Genomic DNA, 21,346 nt, shown 5'->3' on the forward strand with positions numbered 1-21,346 from the left:
GGAATAGAAATGTGTGATTTATTAAGGACAATTCGGTAATAGGTGCTTTTGGCGATGCATGAGGAAGTACAGGGGTTGCCTGGGGTTACAGAGCTGAGCTGGAGAGTTCTCCCAGCCTGTTTGTACGGAGAGACTGAACCATAGACATGGGTTTCGTATAAAGAGTAGAAGCAGACACATTCCTTTCTCTCCATCTGGCTGAGTCAGAGACTCCCAAAGACGGGCAGAGTTGGAGCTGACAAAGAAGCCACGTCCCATCTCAGCGATGTGGCACAGCACCGCCCCCTCTCACACTCGCCACCATCCCCTCAGCCCTTTCCAAAAGAAGTCATTGGATTTCGGTTCCTTTTGCCCGGAAATCCAGCCTCCCTCCACCCCCCTCTCCCCAACTCCTTATTTCTCCCGCACTGCCTGCGCCGCCGCTCACTCCAGGGTAAAACTCGGCAGCAGCACATCACAGACTCGGCTCCAAAAGTCAACTCCCACACAGGCAGGGTTGGCTTTTTCCTTCTTTTAAAAAAGAAAAAAAACCCCTTCAAACTAAAGCGTAAAGCAATCAGAGCACCATGGATGCCCTTAAGAAGAAGATGCAAATGTTGAAGCTGGAAAAAGAAAATGCAATGGACAAGGCAGACCAGGCAGAAGTGGACAGGAAGGCAGCGGAGGACAGGTGCCTGCAGGTGGGGAATGTATGGTACACCATGTCTGTTTGTAAAGGCAGTTTGTACAAGTGACTCCATTCCCCCTCAGTCAGTCAGTCCGGCTCTCAGCTCGGGGAAAGGCCGCTTTGTTCGGTATTAACTCCATGGTATTTTAGTTTTTATCAATATCTGCAGGCAGCTTTAAACTGTTAATAATGGAATAAGAGGGTCCTTCAAGGATTGAAGTAATTGGAATGGGGGGGAGAGGGGGTCAGTAAAATTCATTCTGTAACAAAGTCTATCACCGCCCACTTTTGTGGAACCTTGTAGAAACCAAACCAGAACTTCAATTCGTTCTGAATTTACTGTGCGCCTAGACTGCACACTGTGGCTGGGCGCGCCTCAGGGGGAAGCCAAGGGAACGCCCCATAGTTGTTCCAGGAGCCTGTGTTAAAGGGGCAATGTGTCAGGCTCCCTGGCAGGCTGCAGCACCTGCTGTCAGCCTCGGATCAGAAGCAACACCTCATTGTGGGGTCCAGTAGAACAGTCACGGTGACTGGAGTTGGTAGATGGCTCTGGATTTCCCTCTCCCCTTCTGTTAATGTGTTGAGTATATGTGATAGGAAGGCCAGTTCTTGATGAGCAGTCACAGGGAGAAAATCCTTCAGTTCTAGGTCCGAGACTGGGTCTAACTATCCCCCAGCCCTCACTACTGCTGTTGAAAGCTGTACCTCACATCAGTATAGCCTTCTGATGCCTCAGCCAGGTCACTGAAGTTCAAGTATGAATCTAGACAAAATGGCAGCAGATTATCCAACTACAGGAGGTATCACAAGCAACTCAGTCACCATCCACCCTCATGGAGCACCCAAGCAACTCAGTCACCATCCACCCTCATGGAGCACCCAATGATAGAGAGCCCTAGATCAGTTTTCTTAGTTCAGCAATACTGAGATCATGGTGGAGCCTTGATTGAGAAGGCGCAGTGATCTGGAGAGCTGATGTGAGACTCACTGTGCCTGTATATGGGAAGGTCCACCAGGCCACAAGCAGGACAGAGGGTGGTGAGGTCACCAGCCGGCCTGGGGGGTGGGGGGGGGGGTGTGGGGGGGTGGGGGAGTGATAGGAGCAGGAATCAACTGATGAGGGGTTTGGATAAAAGTGCATCTCCCCCTCCCGTGTCACCCCAGGAGGTGGCCAGTTGTTTCTAGCTGCTGTGTACACCACCGGGTGAGAGCTGCTGCAGCTGGATCAAACCAGCAGTGCTGGCCTGAGACCTGAAGTGAGGAGAAGTAGTGGTAAAGTGACAATAGCACTGGACTCACGCAATCCACGAGGCCAAGTTTAATGCTGTGAAGTTATAGTCTGAGTCCCAACATTGCAGATGGTGAATTTGAATGCATTTTGTTTTTAAAAATGCCCTAAAGTGGTCATGAATTTTGGTCACTTAAGGGCCTCAAGTAGTGGTAACTCAATTCAGTCAGAAATGGAAAGGCCATGACCAGATTTGCCATCATAATCAAATAGTCTTCTCCCTCTGCAAACCCACTATCGTGGTGGGAAGGTGTGAGAGAGAGAGAGACATACAGAGAAAGTGCACAGACTACCATCCATCCCCCATCTGTGGCAACTAATAACCACAAAGGATCTGATGATATATTTTAAAAGTGGGGAAATGTCAAATTTATTGAGTAAATGTTATAAAATGATAAAGTCAAAAATCCCACGACACTAGGTTACAGTCCAATAGGTCTATTTGAAACCGCAAGCTTTCGGAACCTTTTGGACTATAATCTGGCGTTGTGTGATTTTTGACTTTGTCCACCCCAGTCCATCACTGGCACCTCCACGTTATAAAAAGATAGAAGAAAGACTTGCATCTATTTTGTACTTTTATGGCCCCCAGACATCTCTGGTGTTTAAAAGTGCTTAAAATCAAATAAATATTTTTGACGTGTTATTATTATGTCAAAAACATTGAAGTTAATTTGTGCTCAGCAAACTCCCACAACTCTGATAATAGTTGGACAATTTACTTGTTTTGTGATGTTGACTGCGGGATAAGAATTGGCCAAGGGATAACTTTGCTGCTGTCATTCAAAATAATGCCAAGGAATCCTTTGCACCTACACAAATAGGCAGATGAAGCCTTAGTTTAACATCTCAACTGAGAAACAGCACCTCAGACGGTGCAGCACTGTCTCAGCACTGCCCAGTGTTGGCCCTGATCTTTGCACAGAAGCCCCAAAGTGGGACTTGGATTCAGAGACTGAGACAAATCTGTTACCAACTGAATCACACGTATTGTTAGTATTTAACAATAAAATAGCCAAAAAATAAATGCACACTGGTAAGTGACTGATCAGGTATATTTTCTGTTGTATTGTTGCATGTTCTTGAACATATTAATGTGATCTTTGATTTTATTAGCTGGAAGAAGAGATTATTAGCTTGCAAAAGAAGCAAAAAGCAACTGAAGATGAGCTTGACAAGTGCTCTGAATCCTTGCGAGATACTCATGGGAAATTGGAAATAGCAGAGAAGAAAGCGACTGACGTGAGTCATTTTGATAATGCAATACCTTTTGAATTAACTCCACCACAGGATCAGTTAACAGTAGAACAGGCCTTATATAAATGTAGTACATCACTGTCTCCAAAGGTGCAGGTAATACCTTGTGAGTTGCCCTCTCTCTTAAAGGAGCAGCTATCGTAGCCATGAAACAAGCTTGCCGGTGTCCTGCTGAGCCCACTGTTTTGCTGTAGGTATTTTGGGGTCACTGTTCTGTTTGGGGTTGCTGGAGTCATTCTCATGTTTTGTTTTAAATCCATTCACTGACAAACTGGTTCAACACATTACATGTTAAGCTATGTCTGTCTCAAGCAGTGGTGTCCAATGTACAGCATGCAGATCACAAGCTGACGTGCCAGCATTTTTAACTGGCCTACTTACCAGCCGGTGGCAAGCACACAGTCCTCTTGGCTGGCACAACTTGGCATTCCCCGTGTGTTCACTGACATCTCAAAGAAAAACCAATAGTGGAGATCTAGAATAAACACAGAAAATGTTAGAGAAACTCAGCAGACCTGGCAGCATCTGTCGAGAGAGAGAAACAGAGTTAATGTTTTGACTCTTTATATTGGACACAAAATGTTAACTATTTCTATCTTGACAAATGCTGCCAGGCCTGCTGAGTTTCTCCAGCATTTTGTCTTTCTTGGCCACATCTCAGTTGGTTTAGCTGTGTCCAGATCTGGTGGCATCCTTTAGTTATTTCTGAAAATCAGAGTGTGAGCCTTGCAGTACCTCTTTCTAATTCTGTAATCCCCTCAGCAACTGTAATGGATCTCACTGGGACTTCATGGTCACTAAGTGTGCATTAACTAATTAAACACCTATAATCAAATATGTTCAAGAGCTCTGGTCATCTTGAGCACATGCATTTTGAACAGATATCAAAGATACACAAGGGAAATGGAAAATAATCCATATCCTCAGCAAGTCATGTGATGTTACAAACCGAAACCTTAATCAGAACTGTAAGGTAAAATCGGTAGTTTCTAACACAGTTGTCCAACATACAGTCTATGGACCAGGGGCAATGAATTTCTAATGTCTTATGTTTCCAAACTTTGTTCTCAGATTATGTGAGTGAGAAAAAGTATTGAAATATGGTACTTCTGCAAAAGAAGTTTGGACACCCTGAACATTGAGAATTTTTAACAAACTTCAATATCTTTTTCATGGTCTCCCATATGAATCAAACTTCATCAGTAGAAAGAAAGTGAAAACTAAACTAACTAGGATTAGTGATTGAATTTTGAAGCAGCAACTCTCTTGTACTGCACTATCTATTGGGCATCTACTTCCAGCCAACTTTCCATTGAGATATTAAACCAAGGGTCCACCTTCCCTGCCAGGGCGATGTAACAGATCTAGGGCAGGGGAGCTGAGCTTTAGAGACCACCATGAGGTCCTTCAGTCAACTCCATAAAGAAGATTATCTGTCCATTATCACACTGTTGTTTTGTAGGCTTGCTGAGAGAAGATTGGTTGTCTCCTACGTTGTACAACTATAATTAATGGGCTTTCTCGTGCTTTGTAAGGCATTGAGGTTATGAAAGGCATGATGTGAATCAATCCTTTATCGTTTTCATTGTCATTTGTTACTTTAAGTTTAAACCACTAGAGGGCATTGCTGGCTAAATCAAGACAGACGAGTTTGGCTGGCACATGTTGGCACCAGCTTTGTGTCTGTACCATGGAAGTAATGGAAATACAATTGGATGAGAATGAGGAACATTATCAGCAGCTTTCTATTTTAAAAGAATAGCAGGAAACAGATTTAGTTGCCCCGCATTGAGCTTCACTACAACAGGAAGCTAATGCAGAAAGGTCAGAGTGGGAATGGAGATAGAATCAAAATGACGGACTACCAGAAATTCAGGGTCACACTTATAGACTGAAGGAGCTGTTCTGCAAAGCAATTGCTCAGCCTGTCATTGATGTCTCTTGTCTACAGGGACTGTCATGTGAGCAGTGAAATAGATTGAAAGAATCACAAGTCAATCATAGTTACATCTGGAGGGAGTGTTTCAGGCCTTGGTGTGAAGTGAGGCAGTAAAAGGGCCAATATTGAATTGGCTTGGATGGATGTGTTGGTGTGAGAAATGATAAAGAGTCAAGTTACACAAAATATTTATTACCTTTTGTGCAAAATAATTCCTTGAAGTTATTACCTGCAATACATTGGTTAGGGCTGTACACACTTCCTGTTAACTTGTTTCATTGTATATGCCTATGTTCACCATGATAATATATAGTCCTGATATATTTAACATTGGATAATTCACCATCTTAGCAATTGTGGTGCCGTATCTACTTGCCTTTGTAGTGCTTTGGCCTGCAACATAGAGAGAATCCAACCAACAGTCACTTTCTTATTTCCCATCTTCAGTACATTTTATTCTTTTTTGTTATTTTTCCATGGATTGTGGTATCATGGTAAGGCCAGCGTTTTTGGCCCATCCCTACTTGCTCTTGAACTGAGTGTCTTGCTAGGAAAAAGTGAGGTCTGCAGATGCTGGAGATCAGAGCTGAAAATGTGTTGCTGGAAAAGCGCAGCAGGTCAGGCAGCATCCAAGGAACAGGAAATTCGGCCTTATGCCCGAAACATCGAATTTCCTGTTCCTTGGATGCTGCCTGACCTGCTGCGCTTTTCCAGCAACACATTTTCAGCTCTGAGTGTCTTGCTAAACAACATCAGAAGGCGGTAAATGTCTCTGTGAGTCACAAAAAAGCCAGACCAGGTAGTAATATCAGATTTCATTCCCTAAAGGGACATTAGTGAAACAGATAGGTTTTTACAACAACTAATGATCACTGAAGAATAGATTTTGATTCCGCATTTATTCGTTGAATTTAAATTCCACCATCTGCTATGGTGAGACCCCAGGAACATTAACCTGGGCATCAGAATTACTCATCCAGATTACTTACACTGTCAAATAGGAATAAAACATAGACAGAATAAAGGGTGTTAGACTAGTAACTGAGGTATTCCTGTATGTGTTGGTACAGTTGCACGCTGCCCTTTTTAGCTGAAGACCGGACATGGTTTTGACTCCCATTCTATAACAGATAAAAATACCAGTATCTAGGATTTACAGAAATAGGTCTTCCATCCAACGGGTCCACACTTATGTATGTCACCTCTCTTTACTTTGGTTCTACTCCTATCATCACAAATGTCTAATGCACAGGAAATAGACTAGTTAACTCTTAAATATCCTGCATCTGCATGCATTTCCTGCCTAAAAAGGCTAACTTGTGCTAACATGCTTTTTGTCACATATCGGTGTCACCATTCTTCCTATCATAAATTCCTGTGTTAATATTTATGTAATGCATGAAACTCTTCCTGTATTTGCAAAAGCTGAACATTGTTGGGCTGCAGGGTACATTTTCATGGGACAAGGGGAGAGAATGGCAAAAGATGCCCAGTGTGCCACCTTCCCACTAACCCCCCTCCAAACTCACCCTCTCAATACAGACAAGCGAGTTAGGCAGCCTGCCTACTGCAGGTAAATAAATCACTGATTAAAAATAAATAGCTAATTAAGGATGAATGGAGCTTATTAAGCTCAGTTGACCTCAATGTTACCCAGTCCAGTCTGTAATGTGCTCAAGTGGGCAGCATATTTTTTAAAAACATCAAGTTTTCAGAAGGATGGTGAGGAAGTTAAGGATCCCCATCTTTTGTTCCTGCTTCCACACCCTCTGCAGCCCTGCAAGATTGTACTGTTGTTTCTTCCTGCCCACCTGGATTTTAAAACCCACCTTTGCAGACGTCCCTAAGGTGACCATACTGTCCCCAGGCTAATGCCCTGATTTACCTGGCACTGTATTCAGTTGGGAGAAAGTGAGGAGTGCAGATGTTGGAGATCAGAGTCAAAAAGTGTAATGCTGGAAAAGCGCAGCCGGTCAGGCAGCATCCGAGGAGCAGGAGAGTCGACGATTCGTGCACGAGATCTTCATCAGGAATGAGGGGGTGGCCCTAGGGGACTGAGATTTAAATGAGATGGGGTGTGGGGCTGGGGGGAGGTAGCTGGGAATGTGATAGGTAGGTGAAGGTAGGGGGGTGATGGTGATAGGTCAGAGAGGAGGGTGGAGGGGATCAGTAGGAAGGAAGAACAGTCCAAGAGGGCGGTACTGAGTTGGATGGTTGGATGTGGGATAAGGTGGGGTTTGGGGAAATGAGGAAACTTGTGAAATCCACATTAATTCCATGTGGTTGGAGGGTCCCAAGGCTGTTGGCTAGTCAGAATGACCGGCAGCTCCTGTCCAATGGGAGAAGGGCAAAGCTCCTGTTTCCAGTAATGGAGGCCTCACAGTAAATGATTGCGGAAGGACAGACTCCGGATTCTCCTAGCCAGCCGGTTGCTGACTTCCTTTCCCTCTGGGAGTGGTGAGCCAGCTTCCTCCTTGTAAATTCTGCACAGTTTAAATTTTCACCTGAAAACCTTTGATTCCTTCTCTTTACAATGTCTTTAGTCCTTCCTCATATTCCCTTTGACATGGTTGATCACACCATCTTCCTCCAACCGTCCTTCTGTGGCTGGATCTGCACTTATCGTGTTCCACTCTTATCTATTCAGAATTAACCAAGACATTACTTTTGAGTGGTTTATCTCCCTGCCTCTGTGCTGTTACCTCCTTTGTTGCCCAAGTGAAGATCCATCTATGGTCTCTCCTATTTCTCAAAGTACAAGCTGCCCTGCAGTGACATCATTAAAATACATACTGTTACCTTTCATATAGATATTAACGACACAGGCCATGGAAAATATAACCTTAACTGCTCACATTACCTTCTCTCTCTCTCTTGACATTTTCATGTAGATTGTTTGGCTTTCAGTAATGGCAGGGCAGAAATTTCTTCTAAATATTGGGGATACCAAAGCCAATTACTTCAGTTCCTGGCAGTAACTGTAGTTCCTAGCCACAACCTTGTCACTTTGCCAGTTGACTGAACCTGCTGTTTGCCCCTGTGGTGCCATTGACATGACTCTCCATTGCCCAATCATAACACAGATCACAGATTTCCATCTCCTTAATATTGCCTGACTTTGCTCCTGGCTCAGCTCATCTTCAATGGAAATTTTTATCTATGACTATGTTGCCTCTGAACTTGAGTATTCTAAAGCATTCCTTGCTTGACTCCATGTTCTACTCTGTGTAAACATGAAGTCAGTCAAAGCTCTGTTGTGGTTGTTCAAATTCAGTGTCCTGTTCCCTGTGCTCAATTGCTGAACTATACTGGCTAAGCAAAATCTAGCAGTTTAAAATTCTCATTCTCACTTTCAAATCCATGACCTGCCCTATCTCTGAAATCTCAAGCCCTGCAGCCCATCTTGATACCGCTGCTCCTCCAATTCTAGCTTCTTGAGCATCCTCAGTTTAAATCACTCCAGACCAGGCCAGCAGCTGCCAAAAGCCTTAAGCTCTGAAATAGCTTTTATAAACCTTCCAATTGCACTACTTTACTTTCCATCTTTATAGCTTATTTCTTTAAAACTCCTTAAAATCTACCTCTTCCAACATTAATTGACTGTTTGAATATTTTCCACGTGGCTTGCTGCGAAATCCTCTGAAGTGCTTTGAAGACTGGGTTGAAGGTGCTATATAAATGAGCTGTTGTTGATCCTTCAAAGTGTGAATTTACAGAGTGCTGCCTGATCACAGAGAGTGAGCTTCATTGTGTGTGGGTAAGTGTGTACATGTGTGAGTGTGTATGTGAGAGTTTACATGTGCTCGCGTGTGTGCAAGTCTGTGTGCAAAAAGCAAACCAGTGATCAAACTACCTGTTTGTTTTGGCTTTAACTTTAGAAAATGTAAAGAGAATATTATAATTATTGAGGAAAGAGAAACGTTGTTTCTCCCTCTCCTCCACCATAGGATAATACTCCAGTTTCTTCCTATATATCATGTAAAAATCTTTAAATCACGAACATCTCAATTATACCAGAGTACAGGGTCTTGGACAGATCGGCTTTCACCATCTCTCATCTGTAGTTCTATTCAATAAAACTTATTAATGTTCATTCACCTGATTATACACAAGCTGATCTATGAAGTAACCCTTATAAAAATAAAGTCACTGGGGTTTTTCCAGAACCTCAGGCTGCTCTTGTTAGATCGAGAAAGGGAGAGAAAGAGAATGATGGTGGTTTAACCTGAGGGTCAGTATGCCTCAAGCAAGGGGAGAGGTTGAGAACGAAGGACCACCATTTCTTTAGCCGGTGTAGAAATTGAACCCATTCTGTTGATATCACTTTGTATTGCAAACCAGACATCTAGCTAACTGACTGTATGAAGGATTTTCCTTCTCAACCTCTCCCCTTGCCTGAGGCATGGTAACCCTCAGGTTAAACCAACTCTGGTATGAGAGAGCTGTCCTATGGTTTTGTGACCCTTATAATCCTTGCAGCAGCACTCTCCAGTCAATTGCCCACCAAGTCATTGTTATAAAAGTGAATGAAAGTTCTGAAAGGGTTCAAACTGAGCAGTATACTAAGCACTAATCAATATGATGATTTGAACTTGCATCGAGGTCCTGCTTCATAGTTCCAGTAACAATGTCTACCACAGCAAAGTAACATGTACTGAACTACTATCATGCAGTAAACTCATCCTAGGGTGTAGGTTTGATATCTAGACATTGGATTACCTGGCTATGTAACATCATCAGTGGCAACTTCCAAGTGAAGCAAAGCTGTTGTCTCCTGCTTTCTATTTATATGTTTGTCCTGGATGGGATTTGTGGTGATGTCATTTCCACATCACCACAAACCCCAGGAACCCCATCCAGGACAAACACATAAATAGAAAGCAGGAGACAACAGCTTCGCTTCACTTGGAGGTCGCCACTGATGATGTTACCTAGCCAGGTAATGAAACGTCTGGATATCAAACCTACAGCTCAGTGAGCAAACCTACACCCTAAACCTCAACCTGAGCTACAAACCTTCACAAACCTTGTAGTAAACTCATCCTGTTTAAGACAAGGAGCTATTCTTGTTAGACCACCAAGTCATTTTCGTCATGAGACCCAGGGTCCCGTAGATGGTGGCCGGGAAAGAGGAGAGTGGCAAAAACCTCCCTAATGAATCTTTCACCAAGATGAACCATGGCACACCAACAGTTTGATCCTTCCCAAAACAGTGATTACAAATGAGTGCCATACCCCCAACGGAGGCTTATCAAGAGCTCTCGCCATCTGCAGAGGTTGTTCCAAAGTGTGACTTTGGCGGGAACAGGAAGAAAGTAATGGGAACAATTCTATGAAGGGAGTGGAGGAAAGTAGGCATGATTGGGAAATACGGAAAGTGTTACTTTTACCACAACCCTCACCCCCCCAGTGTGCAAGATAATTTGCAGCTGTTCATGACATTGTTCCAGCACCCCACACCACACCAAACTCTCCCCAACCTGAAAAGAGAAAAAGAGAGAAACACAGAGACAAAGAAAAAAAGGGGAAACAAATGACATTGAGAGAGAAACACAAGAATAAGAGGGAGCCAAAAGCATAAGAGAAATGTCAGAACAAGCACTTAAAGCTGGTAAAGACACCGTTGAGGGAATAAGTCGTTGTCGATTAACTGTAAAATCATCACAAGAGATTCTTTATTCTGTTTAAATTGGATTATTCATGGCACTAAATGTTTCCTCTAATCCTAATTTCCTCATTCACTTTGATGTGATGTCTTGGGTTTATCTTCAGTTTTTTTAATATGTTATGAATGTCTTTATTTAGGAAGAAAAGTGATTAGCTTGAATAGGTAAATGTGGGGAGCTTAGTTGGAAGAGAACAGGAGGCTTTTCTCTTTAAAACACAAACACGACCGGGAGAGACTTGACTAAGTCTGTTCAATGCTGAGGGGGCATTTGTCTTCATTCACTGTTTTAGTCACCAGTGCATTCTTCTTCTGTGCACTCAGCCTTTTCCTGTGCCTTCACCTTGGCATTTTGGATAATGAAACAGATAATTCACATAAACTGGAGGTAGAAGGAATGCCCATGAGCAGGGAAGCCTGTCTGATTGTCTGTCAGTTAAAGTAATGGATAGAATGTCCTTCTGTGTGTTTCACCTGGGTGCTCTCAATATTACCCTCAAATCTAACAGCAATTGGCAGCAATTCTTATAGAAACACTTCTTTAAAACAGTCTCAGACGACAGCCAAATAAGATAGTGATTGGAAGTGTCATGTCTGAAGAAACAATCATGCTGGAGTATGATAAGCTGCTTATTATCTCTAGAATATTCCTTTTAAAGAATAACGAAACAATCAAGAGAAGTGTAATTACTACAATCAATGTGCTTAGTCCCAATTGGAAGCAATCTAATATGTAGTTAACAGCTTCCAAGTACCATTAACATAACCAAGTACTTGGCTTTACTCAATTTCTCTTCCAGAAGCTGGGTTTATGAACACGGTTTTTCAGGATGCATATTCCCTGTCAACCTTGTTTGAAGGAATAGAACATTGTTTCTGTTCCCTGCACCGTGAACACTTTGAGAATGTGGATCGACATTAGAACCCAAGGAAATCACATTTTCTACATGTAGAATGCCGCTCATGCACAGGAGAAAAAGTTTGACTGAGGACTTTCTTGGATCTGCTCCTTCCCTACTACATAACTGCCTCAGGGTGAGGCACACATATGAATTCCATTGCTGTGCTGGCAAAAGGGACTGGAGCTGCTCCAAACAAAGTCCTGACTTATGACTCTGTCTGAATAGAGAGATTTTTGTAGCGAAGAGACAGTGAGATTTACTCCATTTCCAATATTAAGAGTGCATCAGGTTTTCTTTATTCCTTCCTGGGATGTGGATGCCATGGCAAATCCAGCATTTATTGCCCACCCTTTTCCCTTAAGCTGCCTTCTTTAACCACTGCAATCCATTTGCTGTAGGTAGACCTACAGTGCCCTTACAGAGGGAATTCCAGGACTTGGACGCAGCAACAGTAAGGGAATGAAAATACATTTTCAAGTCAGGATGGTGAATAGCTTGGAGGCAGGTGATGGTATTCTCATGTATCTTAGACAGTAACAGTTATCTATAGGCCAGAAAAGGATCTGTGGCCTTCACGTTCATACCAGTCAAAATTAACCACCTAACTATTCTGATCCTGTTTTCCAGCACTTGGCCCATAGCTATTTTGACATTGCAAGTGCACATCTAAATACAGGTATGCAATCCTTAATCCAAAATCTTTGGGGCCAGTTGTTTTTCGGAATTTGGAATTTTTTGGATTTTGGAATAAATGACATTTCACAGTGAAATAAAAAAGAATTACTAACAGCAGATGCACGTGTGAATAGTACGAGCGCTGAGACACAATGGACGCCTATCAGTGCTGGGCCACGCTGCCATGTCAAAACTGAGTGACATGGTTAGAGTGGATGTGGAGTTGGGTCACCTGTTCACGCGCCAAAACAATGCTCCACACTCCATGAAAACAATTTTGGACTTTGGAGCTTTTCGGATTTCGGATCAAGGGTTGTGTACCTGTACTACTTAAATGTTATGAGAGTTTCTGCCACTACCACCTTACCTGCTGCCTCTGTTCCAATTTAGCCTGCTGATTAGAGGTGGAATGCTTTGTTTGGATGTTGAGGTCAGTTTAGGCTGTTGTATCCTGGACAGGGAAATAATTCCAGCCAGAATTGCTGGTTCTCCCAGTTCAGGAACAGAATCTGGAAACACAATTGCCAGTTTGTATGAAATTCAAGGAGCAGAAATTTCAAATATCAGCTGATGTGAGCATTTTTTTGTCTTCAGAAATGAGCTCTGCAGCAACAGGAAAAATAGCCAGGCTCTGAGCCGAAAATCCATTACCTTCATATGTATTCCTGTCACAACTGCAGTCGGATGAGCAGTAAATTAGGCTGAGACCTGAATATGCCAGTAACTTTAAAGTCTAAAAGATCCCTCCAATTTTTGTTGTTTACAGAAAGCCCCAATTCTTGGTGTGTGATTCTACCAGCACTGCCTACAAGTTATCCCTTATGTAAATAACCTATGATCAGGTGTGAATACCAGTAAGTTGTTTAATTGGTATTGCTGTGTTACTGATCTGGTATTTCAGACATCTAGATTATTGATCCACAGACAAACTTCACCATGGCAGCTGAGGAATTTAAGTTCAGTGGATTAAATAAATCTGAAATCTTAAAAAAAAACTTGTTATTAATATTGACTGTCAAACCATTGGACAATATGAAGGTTTGGAGAACAGAAATGTCCTTACCTGCAGAATCTTATACATGACTCAAACTCAACAGAAATGTGTAAGAATTATGATATTAGATCACTTGGCTTTGGGAATTGGTTTAGCTCAGTTGGCTGCATCGTTGGTTTACAGAGTAGTGTAACGCTAACAGCATGGGTTCAATTCCCATTACTGGTTTGAGGCTACCATGAAGGACTCTCTTTCTCAACCTCACCCCTTGCCTAAGGTCTGGTGGCACTCGGGTTAAATCACCACAAGGCTGACAAAACTATGGTGATACAGCAACAACAATTTGGATTTGATTCAGGGACAGCATAGGCACGACCAGTCCAGTCAATCTCGCAAGTTGTCCTCACTCATATTGGTAGCTTCAGCCGTATTTGGGGCGCAGTTCCACAGGCTGATGAAGTAACAGCCTGATATGGACACACACAGCAAATCAAATCCCACAGTCAATGACCCAGACCCCTCCATAAACATGAGCAAGGCAGAACCAAAATCGGTGACACAAACATTCAAGTGGAATGGCCCAGAGAAACCTTAATATCAATCTTCATTTTAGCTGAGTGTAATTTTTGTCCCCTTCTAATACAGTAGAAAGATTGCTCTTAATGTTACTCATGTCTAGTGAAGATATATCAAAAACCATTCTGGGAGCAACCCTAGGTGCACCTATAAATGCCATAGCCTGCCGAAGACTACGTGCATGTTAAACAGCTAAAACAGTGTGTAATTGACAGAGCTAAGTGGTCATATGATCGATAGATCAGATCAAAGCTCTCCCGTCCTGTCATAAATAATAATGGATAATTAAAGAACTAGAAGGGGCAGATCCATGAACATTCCCATCCTCAGTGCTGATAGAACCCATCATATGAATGCAAACAACCAACATTTATAAATGCCAATTGGATGATCCATCTTGGCCTCGGCTGAAGTCCCCAGCATCGTAAAACACAGTAATGAATGAGCTTGATGTATTCCCATGATATCTAGAAAGGGCTGAGCACATGGTTTATAGTGAAGGCTATGGGTTGACAGCATCTGCTTGTATTGCTGAAGACTTCTACTACAGAACCAATTAATAAATTAACCAGATCTATGGGAAACAAAATTAAAATCAAATGAAAAGGGATGGACACCATCTCATTAAATGGCAGGATAGACTTGAAGGGCTGAATGGCCTACTCTGGTTCCTATGTTCTAATAGCGTTAAAATACTCCCTTTTTTTTAAATGTCCTTAACTTTTAAAGTTCAAATCTGAGATGAGAACAGTTAAATACATCATTTTAAGTTAACCTACCCATGAAAAGAGAAGTGACATTAGCACAAAGGAGAGTGTGCTAATGGTGAACAGCTGGTGAGCTTTTATTTAGATCGTAAGTTTATTCCTCCTAATTTAGTAGGTAGCCTTAAGAATAGATGTACAGCAGGGCACTTCAGTCCAGTGAGGTGTGTATAAGCAGGAAATGCCATCAGCTGGAAGCATGTGAATTTACCACGCCAACATGCAGCAAAATGCCATTCAGAGCTGAAAGTGGCATGTAACATTTGTGGCATGCAAGTGCCAAGCAATGATCATCTGCACTAAGAGCGTCTGACCATCACCTCTTGCTATTTTATGTCATTACCATTGTCAAGTTTCATACTGTCACATGCTGGAGTCATCATTGATTAGAAGTTTACCTGGAGCAGCCATTCAGTTTCTCTGGATATAAGGGCAACTCAATTACAACTCACTTCCTCACTGCTTCAAGCTTGTCAATCATCTACAAGTTGGGCATGTCATGAAATTCTGTACTTTCCATCTGTCTGTCTCATGAGGATGGCACAAGACTTAGTTGTGATGCTGCTATGGTCAAATTGTCTTCCGGTGCTCACTATATAACACATGAACAATAAACAGCTTATGTTCAAGATATTAAGGGAATACATGGTGCCCATCGGACTTCATCTAAATGCCTTTGAAGGGGGGAATACTGACGCAAAGATTAGAGAAGAAAACTTGGGAGCCTCCAGTTTTGAATGAGACAGTTCCCACATGGTGATGCACTCAACAAGGAGCACCAGAAAGACCTAGCCTGCCCCAGTAGGAATGGGACTGGCATGATTGCAACAAGGGTTAAGTTGGTTGAAAACATTTCTCTTTTCAGAACATGGAAGGAGATCAGCAAAATCCCATTAAAAATGTCCTGGCAATATAAGGGTTAACTATGACACTGACCCTGCAATTTGTTCCCATTTCTGCTTTATGTTTTCAGTTAATTCAGGGTCACAGATTCCTCAGTGAAGATGTTTTTTGCCTTTTAAAGCAATGTAGGGAACAGACCTCACCACCTTACAAAGTACTGAGAAGTGTGCTTTGCATTGAGTAATCTCAGCATACTTTCCATACTTCTCCTTTTATGGTAAAATGATGTCAAGCAGCACCAAGGAGTGTTCTACAGCTCAGCCACTCTGAACTGCCTGCTGAACATGAAGTACTGTTAACAAATCCAGACATGCAAACAGTATTGGGAAACATGGGTACATAGCTCCCATTAAGAAATTGATCAGTATTAACAAGCCCAGGTACAATGGAAGTGCCAACAAATTCAGACACACTCTGACAGCAGAGCTCCTCTGAATACAGATACATTTATGATATGTACAAATTTAGATGCAATAGCATGTACGTTTTTTATTTATTAGAAGTGTAATGTTACATTTACATGTTTGGTCAATAAAAGGTTATGCAACAGTAATTTCACAGTAAAGAATGACTCCACAAGGAAGTGCTACATTCCACTGCCCCATCGTCATTCCATTGGTGTAAGGAACTCAAGCTTGCACAACTGAAGGTCAAGCAGGATCAGTTTCAGAAGTTATGGAGTAAGTTGAAATGCAAGACCTACAGGGTAATAATCCCAGAAAAGCTATTTGTGCCCAAAGCTTCACAATTTAGGCAAAGGCAGATCAGGGGGGGAAATGCATGGCTTGAAGGATGGTGTAGAAGGGATGGGTTTACATTTTTGGGACATTGGGATCATTTTTGGGAAATTCACTGAAGGTGGCCAGACAAGTTGAAACAGTTGTTAAGAAGGCTTACCAGATCCTTGGGTTTATGAATAGTGGCATAAAATACAAAAGCAGTGAAGTGATCCTATACCTCTACAAATCATTGGTCAGACCATTTCTGGAGTATTATGATCATTTCTGGGCACTTATTTAAGGAAGAGAGTTAAAGCCCTTGACAATGCAAAGGAGATTTACTGGAATGATATCAGAATGGGAGATTTTAGATACAAGTTAGAGAAATTGGGCTTATCCTCTCTGGAGCAGAGAAGATTAAGAGGTGACCTTATTGAAGTGTTCAGTATTCTAAATACTTTCGTCAGTGTAAAGGAGGATATTCTGTTCCATGCACTGGTATGTAAATTAATGGGGGTCACAATTTTGAGTTTGTCAGCAAGATAGCAAGGAGTGAGTTAAGGAGAAACTTCTTTGCTCAGAGAGTTGTTAGGATTTGGAATACACTGTCTGGGAGAGTGGTGCAGGTGGGATCTGCAGGAGGTTTCACAAGAGAGCTAGATCTATATTTGAAAGTGATGAATTTAGAGGTCTACAGAGATAGGGCTGGAGAATACAACTAATTGAGTAGCTGTTTTGGGAGATGGTGCAGACCTAATGAGTGGTCTCCGTCTGTACTGTAAAATTCTGTGATCCTATGATCTAATGCAAACAGGTTTAGCCATCCATTGTCAGATCAAACTGACCTATATCAATCTCTGTCAGGTCTCACTGTCTATTCAAACTGTCCATGAATGTAAGAGATTGTAGCAAGAGTAGACCATAGACCCAGTTGAGCAGATGGGCTTCACTCCACTCTCCTGCTTGCTCCCTTTGTCCCTGATACCAAATATTTGTCTATGTCAGACTTAAATATAATCAATAATGAGTATATAGAGTCATAGAGATGTACAGCACCCTCCGGTCCAACCTGTCTATGCCGACCAGATATCCCAACCTAATCTAGTCCCACCTGCCAGCACTCGGCCCATATCCCTCCAAACTCTTTCTAATCATATACCCACCCAAATGCCTCTTAACTGTTGCAATTATACCAACCTCCACCACTTCCTCTGGCAGCTCATTCCATCTGGGAACAGCCCGTGTGAAAAGCTGACAAAGGGGAGGGGAATATGTTTCTGTGATGACATCTCGCTGGAAGTGCAGGAAATCGTAGCTTATGATCCTAGGAGAGCAGGTTAGGCAGCATCTCAGGAATAGGGAATTCGACGTTTCGAAACGTCGAATTCCCTATTCCTGAGATGCTGCCTAACCTGCTGTGCTTTAACCAGCAACACATTTTCAGCTGTGATCTCCAGCATCCGCAGACCTCATTTTTTTACTCTATGATCCTAGGAGAAACAACCTCAGTTTTTAAAATTCATTGCAGATGCTGTTAGTCAGAAACAAAAACAGAAGTTAGTGAAAAAGCTCAGCAGGTCTGGCAGATCTGTGGAGAGAAATCAGAGTTAGCGTTTTGGGTTGACTAACCCTTCCTCAGCAATGGGGCTTTGCTGGCTCAGATATTTAGAAACCTTGGCTGGGAAGTAAGAGAGGGTGCCTGTGATTGAGAACTCACTGCTTCCTCCAAATGACCTTCCTGTTGGATTCTGGGCTCTAACATCTTAGGGCACACTCTGTGGGCACTGGCCACATTTACCAACATTGATTGGTGACCCAAAACGTTAACTCTGAGTTTTCTCTACAAATGCTGCCAGACCTGCTGAGCTTTTTCACCAATTTCTGGTTTTGTTTCTCTCAGTTTTTACACTGACAAGCTTATTTCTCAATTTTCTAAGCTGCAGAAATTCTTGACCCAATTTGCTCAGTCTTTCGTGAAATGACAACTGTCTTACCCAGGGACCAATATGAATCTTCACTGTACTGCACATGTATCCTTTCCTAATTATGGAGTTCAAAATTGCACACACTATTCCAGGTGTGGTTTCACCAAGGTGCAGGACAATTGTATCAATAAAGGCCAACATGCCACTTGCCTTCCTAGTTGCTTGCTGTGCCTGCATGCTAACTTTGAGTTCCTTTGTTAAAGTACACCCAAGATGCTTGTCAAGGCTTGCACATGGAAAAGGTACCAGTCCAACACCTGAACATACCAGCGTTCAATTGAAAACCAATCAGCACCGTGTTTTTCATGAAGTATAAGTTGTTACATGAGCTGGGTGTGTGTCCCTGAGCACACGATCTTCTTGCTGCAGTGTTCCAATGATTGCTGTCATTGTGCTCCAAGGTGCAGCACTGAAATACAGAAGCAACCTGTATGTGGATTGGAGATGTAACTTGAGAGTTCTTTCAGGTTGGCACATGTTGAATGCCAATGTTGGTGGGGGATATGAGGTGCATGTGGTCAGTGCCTACAGTGTGTGCCCTAAGATGTTAGAGCCCAGAATCCAACAGGGTGGTCGTTTGGAGAAAGCAGCGAGCTGAAGTCACAGGCACCCTCTCTTACTTCCCTGTCAAGGTTTCTTCCTATCTCGCTTGCTTGGCAGGTTGGTAAGATAAGAAGCTGCATATTTAGAAGGAAAATAGTGCCATTAATAATCTCTATTTAACCAGCTACAATTGCCTTTAAATGTTGATTCACCAGGTGCAAATGTGTTGCTGGTCAAAGCACAGCAGGCCAGGCAGCATCTCAGGAACAGAGAATGCGACGTTTCGAGCATGAGCCCTTCATCAGGAATAAGAGAGAGAGAGAGCCAAGCAGGCTAAGATAAAAGGTAGGGAGGAGGGACCGGGGGAGGGGCGATGGAGGTGGGATAGGTGGAAGGAGGTCAAGGTGAGGGTGATAGGCCGGAGTGGGGTGGGGGCGGAGAGGTCAGGAAGAGGATTGCAGGTTAGGAGGGCGGTGCTGAGTTGAGGGAACTGACTGAGACAAGGTGGGGGGAGGGGAAATGAGGAAACTGGAGAAATCTGAATTCATACCTTGTGGTTGGAGGGTTCCCAGGCGGAAGATGAGGCGGTCCTCCTCCAGCCGTCGTGTTGTTGTGTTCTGCCAGTGGAGGAGTCCAAGGACCTGCATGTCCTCGGTGGAGTGGGAGGGAGAGTTAAAGTGTTGAGCCACGGGGTGATTGGGTTGGTTGGTTCGGGCGGCCCGGAGGTGTTCTCTGAAGCGTTCCGCAAGTAAGCGGCCTGTTTCACCAATATAGAGGAGGCCACATCGGGTGCAGCGGATGCAATAGATGATGTGTGTGGAGGTACAGGTGAACTTGTGGCGGATATGGAAGGATCCCTTGGGGCCTTGGAGGGAAGTGAGTGTGGAGGTGTGGGCGCAAGTTTTACATTTCCTGCGGTTGCAGGGGAAGGTGCCGGGGGTGGAGGTTGGGTTGGTGGGGGGTGTGGATCTGACGAGGGAGTCACGAAGGGAGTGGTCCTTGCGGAACGCTGATAGGGGAGGGGAGGGAAATATATCCTTGGTGGTGGGGTCCGTTTGGAGGTGATTCACCAGGGCCTAGTGTGAAGAGAAACTCTCCTTCCTGTTCAGCAAATGCAAAAAAGAATTGCTCCTAACATTGAGATTAGCTTTGCCAGACTTCTTGTGTGATTCTGCCATGAATCTTGCCACAACTCCCATTGTTCCGGTCCCTACATGATTTTGCCCTATGATTTTCAAACTGCATTGTTAAGACTTCTATAATAACACATTCCAGCATGTCCCCAATGGCTTTACTTGGCAGGTGATAAATCTTTAGAACTCTCTACTGCAGACAGCAAGAGAAAATCAGCCATTTGAGAATTGACAGAGATTGGTGGTTTTCTAGGTGTTGAAGATATGGGCATAATGTGATGTTGAGGTAGAAGATCAGCCATGATCTAATTGAATCATGGAGCAGATACCGTGAACCAGATGGTCAATTCCTGCTCCCATTTCCCACGTCCATATCTAATCACACAATTTCTCTCTTCCTTCTGTCTAGATCAGCGGAGCCCCATTTCTAATGCACAATCTGTTGGGACCATTCCAGAAGCTAAACAATTTTAGAAAATTGTAGCTATTATGTCTATAATTTTCTCAGCTCTTTTACAGCCCTATTAATTTCTCTAATTTGCTAGGTTACTTCTGATATGCTCAGACCTGTCCACTACTGCAATATTGTGCTGGAAAGGAAAGGTAATCTCTGGCATTGTTTCTTCATTATCAATGGTGTCTTTACGTCTTTTACCCTCCCCCCATTACCAAATGTGGAAAACACAGCAAGTAGGAGTAAGTCCTTTGAACCTGTTCGGCCAGTGAATATAATCACGGCTGATCACCTAACTCTTGCTTTCTTCCCATATCCTTTGATCCCTTCATGAAAATATTCAATGTTTTGTCCTCAACTGTTTTCTGTGCAAAGAATTCCACAGGGTCACCACTGTCTGGGTGAAAGAATTTCTACTCATCTTAGTCCTAAGTGGCCTACCCCACACCCTTGGTCTATGACCCCTGGATTCACTGGTCATTGGTAACACCCTTCCTAGTCTTCTAGTCCTTTTGGAAACCTATAAAATTTGATGAGATCCCCCCACCCTAATCCTCCTAAAATCTAGTGAATTTCATTCTAACTGATCCAGCCTCTCTTTATATATAAGATCTATCATCTCAGGGAGTTTCTAGGTTTTTTTTACAAGAGTAAAGGCCATCCATTCAGTGGATAGCTCTGCTCGGCTCATTCCAGATTAATCAAATCAAACTTCATCTCATGTTACTCCCTCTCCCAAATACTCATCTTGTCTCTGTATTTTTTTCCCCTAATTTAGTTCACAGTTAACCTGCACCTTCACTTACATATTGCTCGCTATTCCTATTAAATGGCTGCCCACCCAGCGTGACTGTTCGTGGGCTGAAGTTGCAAATGGCTTGC

General features: G+C 43.0%; 1 protein-coding gene across 2 annotated transcripts in view; it reads left to right on the plus strand.

Moving 5' to 3' along the window:
* The first annotated feature begins 412 nt into the window (after positions 1 to 412).
* The window catches only part of LOC132806133 (tropomyosin alpha-4 chain-like), a 105,520-nt gene continuing 84,586 nt past the window's right edge, over positions 413 to 21,346 (plus strand). The window contains exons 1-2 of one of the 2 annotated variants that reach the window (XM_060821229.1): positions 413 to 680; positions 3,072 to 3,197. In XM_060821229.1, coding sequence (XP_060677212.1) covers positions 567 to 680; positions 3,072 to 3,197 — 240 coding nt within the window. In that variant the 5' untranslated portion in view covers positions 413 to 566. The remainder of the gene's footprint in view (positions 681 to 3,071; positions 3,198 to 21,346) is intronic. The other variant, XM_060821221.1, reaches the window with a different exon arrangement.

Source organism: Hemiscyllium ocellatum, chromosome 1, assembly GCF_020745735.1.
Source record: "Hemiscyllium ocellatum isolate sHemOce1 chromosome 1, sHemOce1.pat.X.cur, whole genome shotgun sequence".
In the NCBI taxonomy this organism is placed as follows: Eukaryota; Metazoa; Chordata; class Chondrichthyes; order Orectolobiformes; family Hemiscylliidae; genus Hemiscyllium; species Hemiscyllium ocellatum.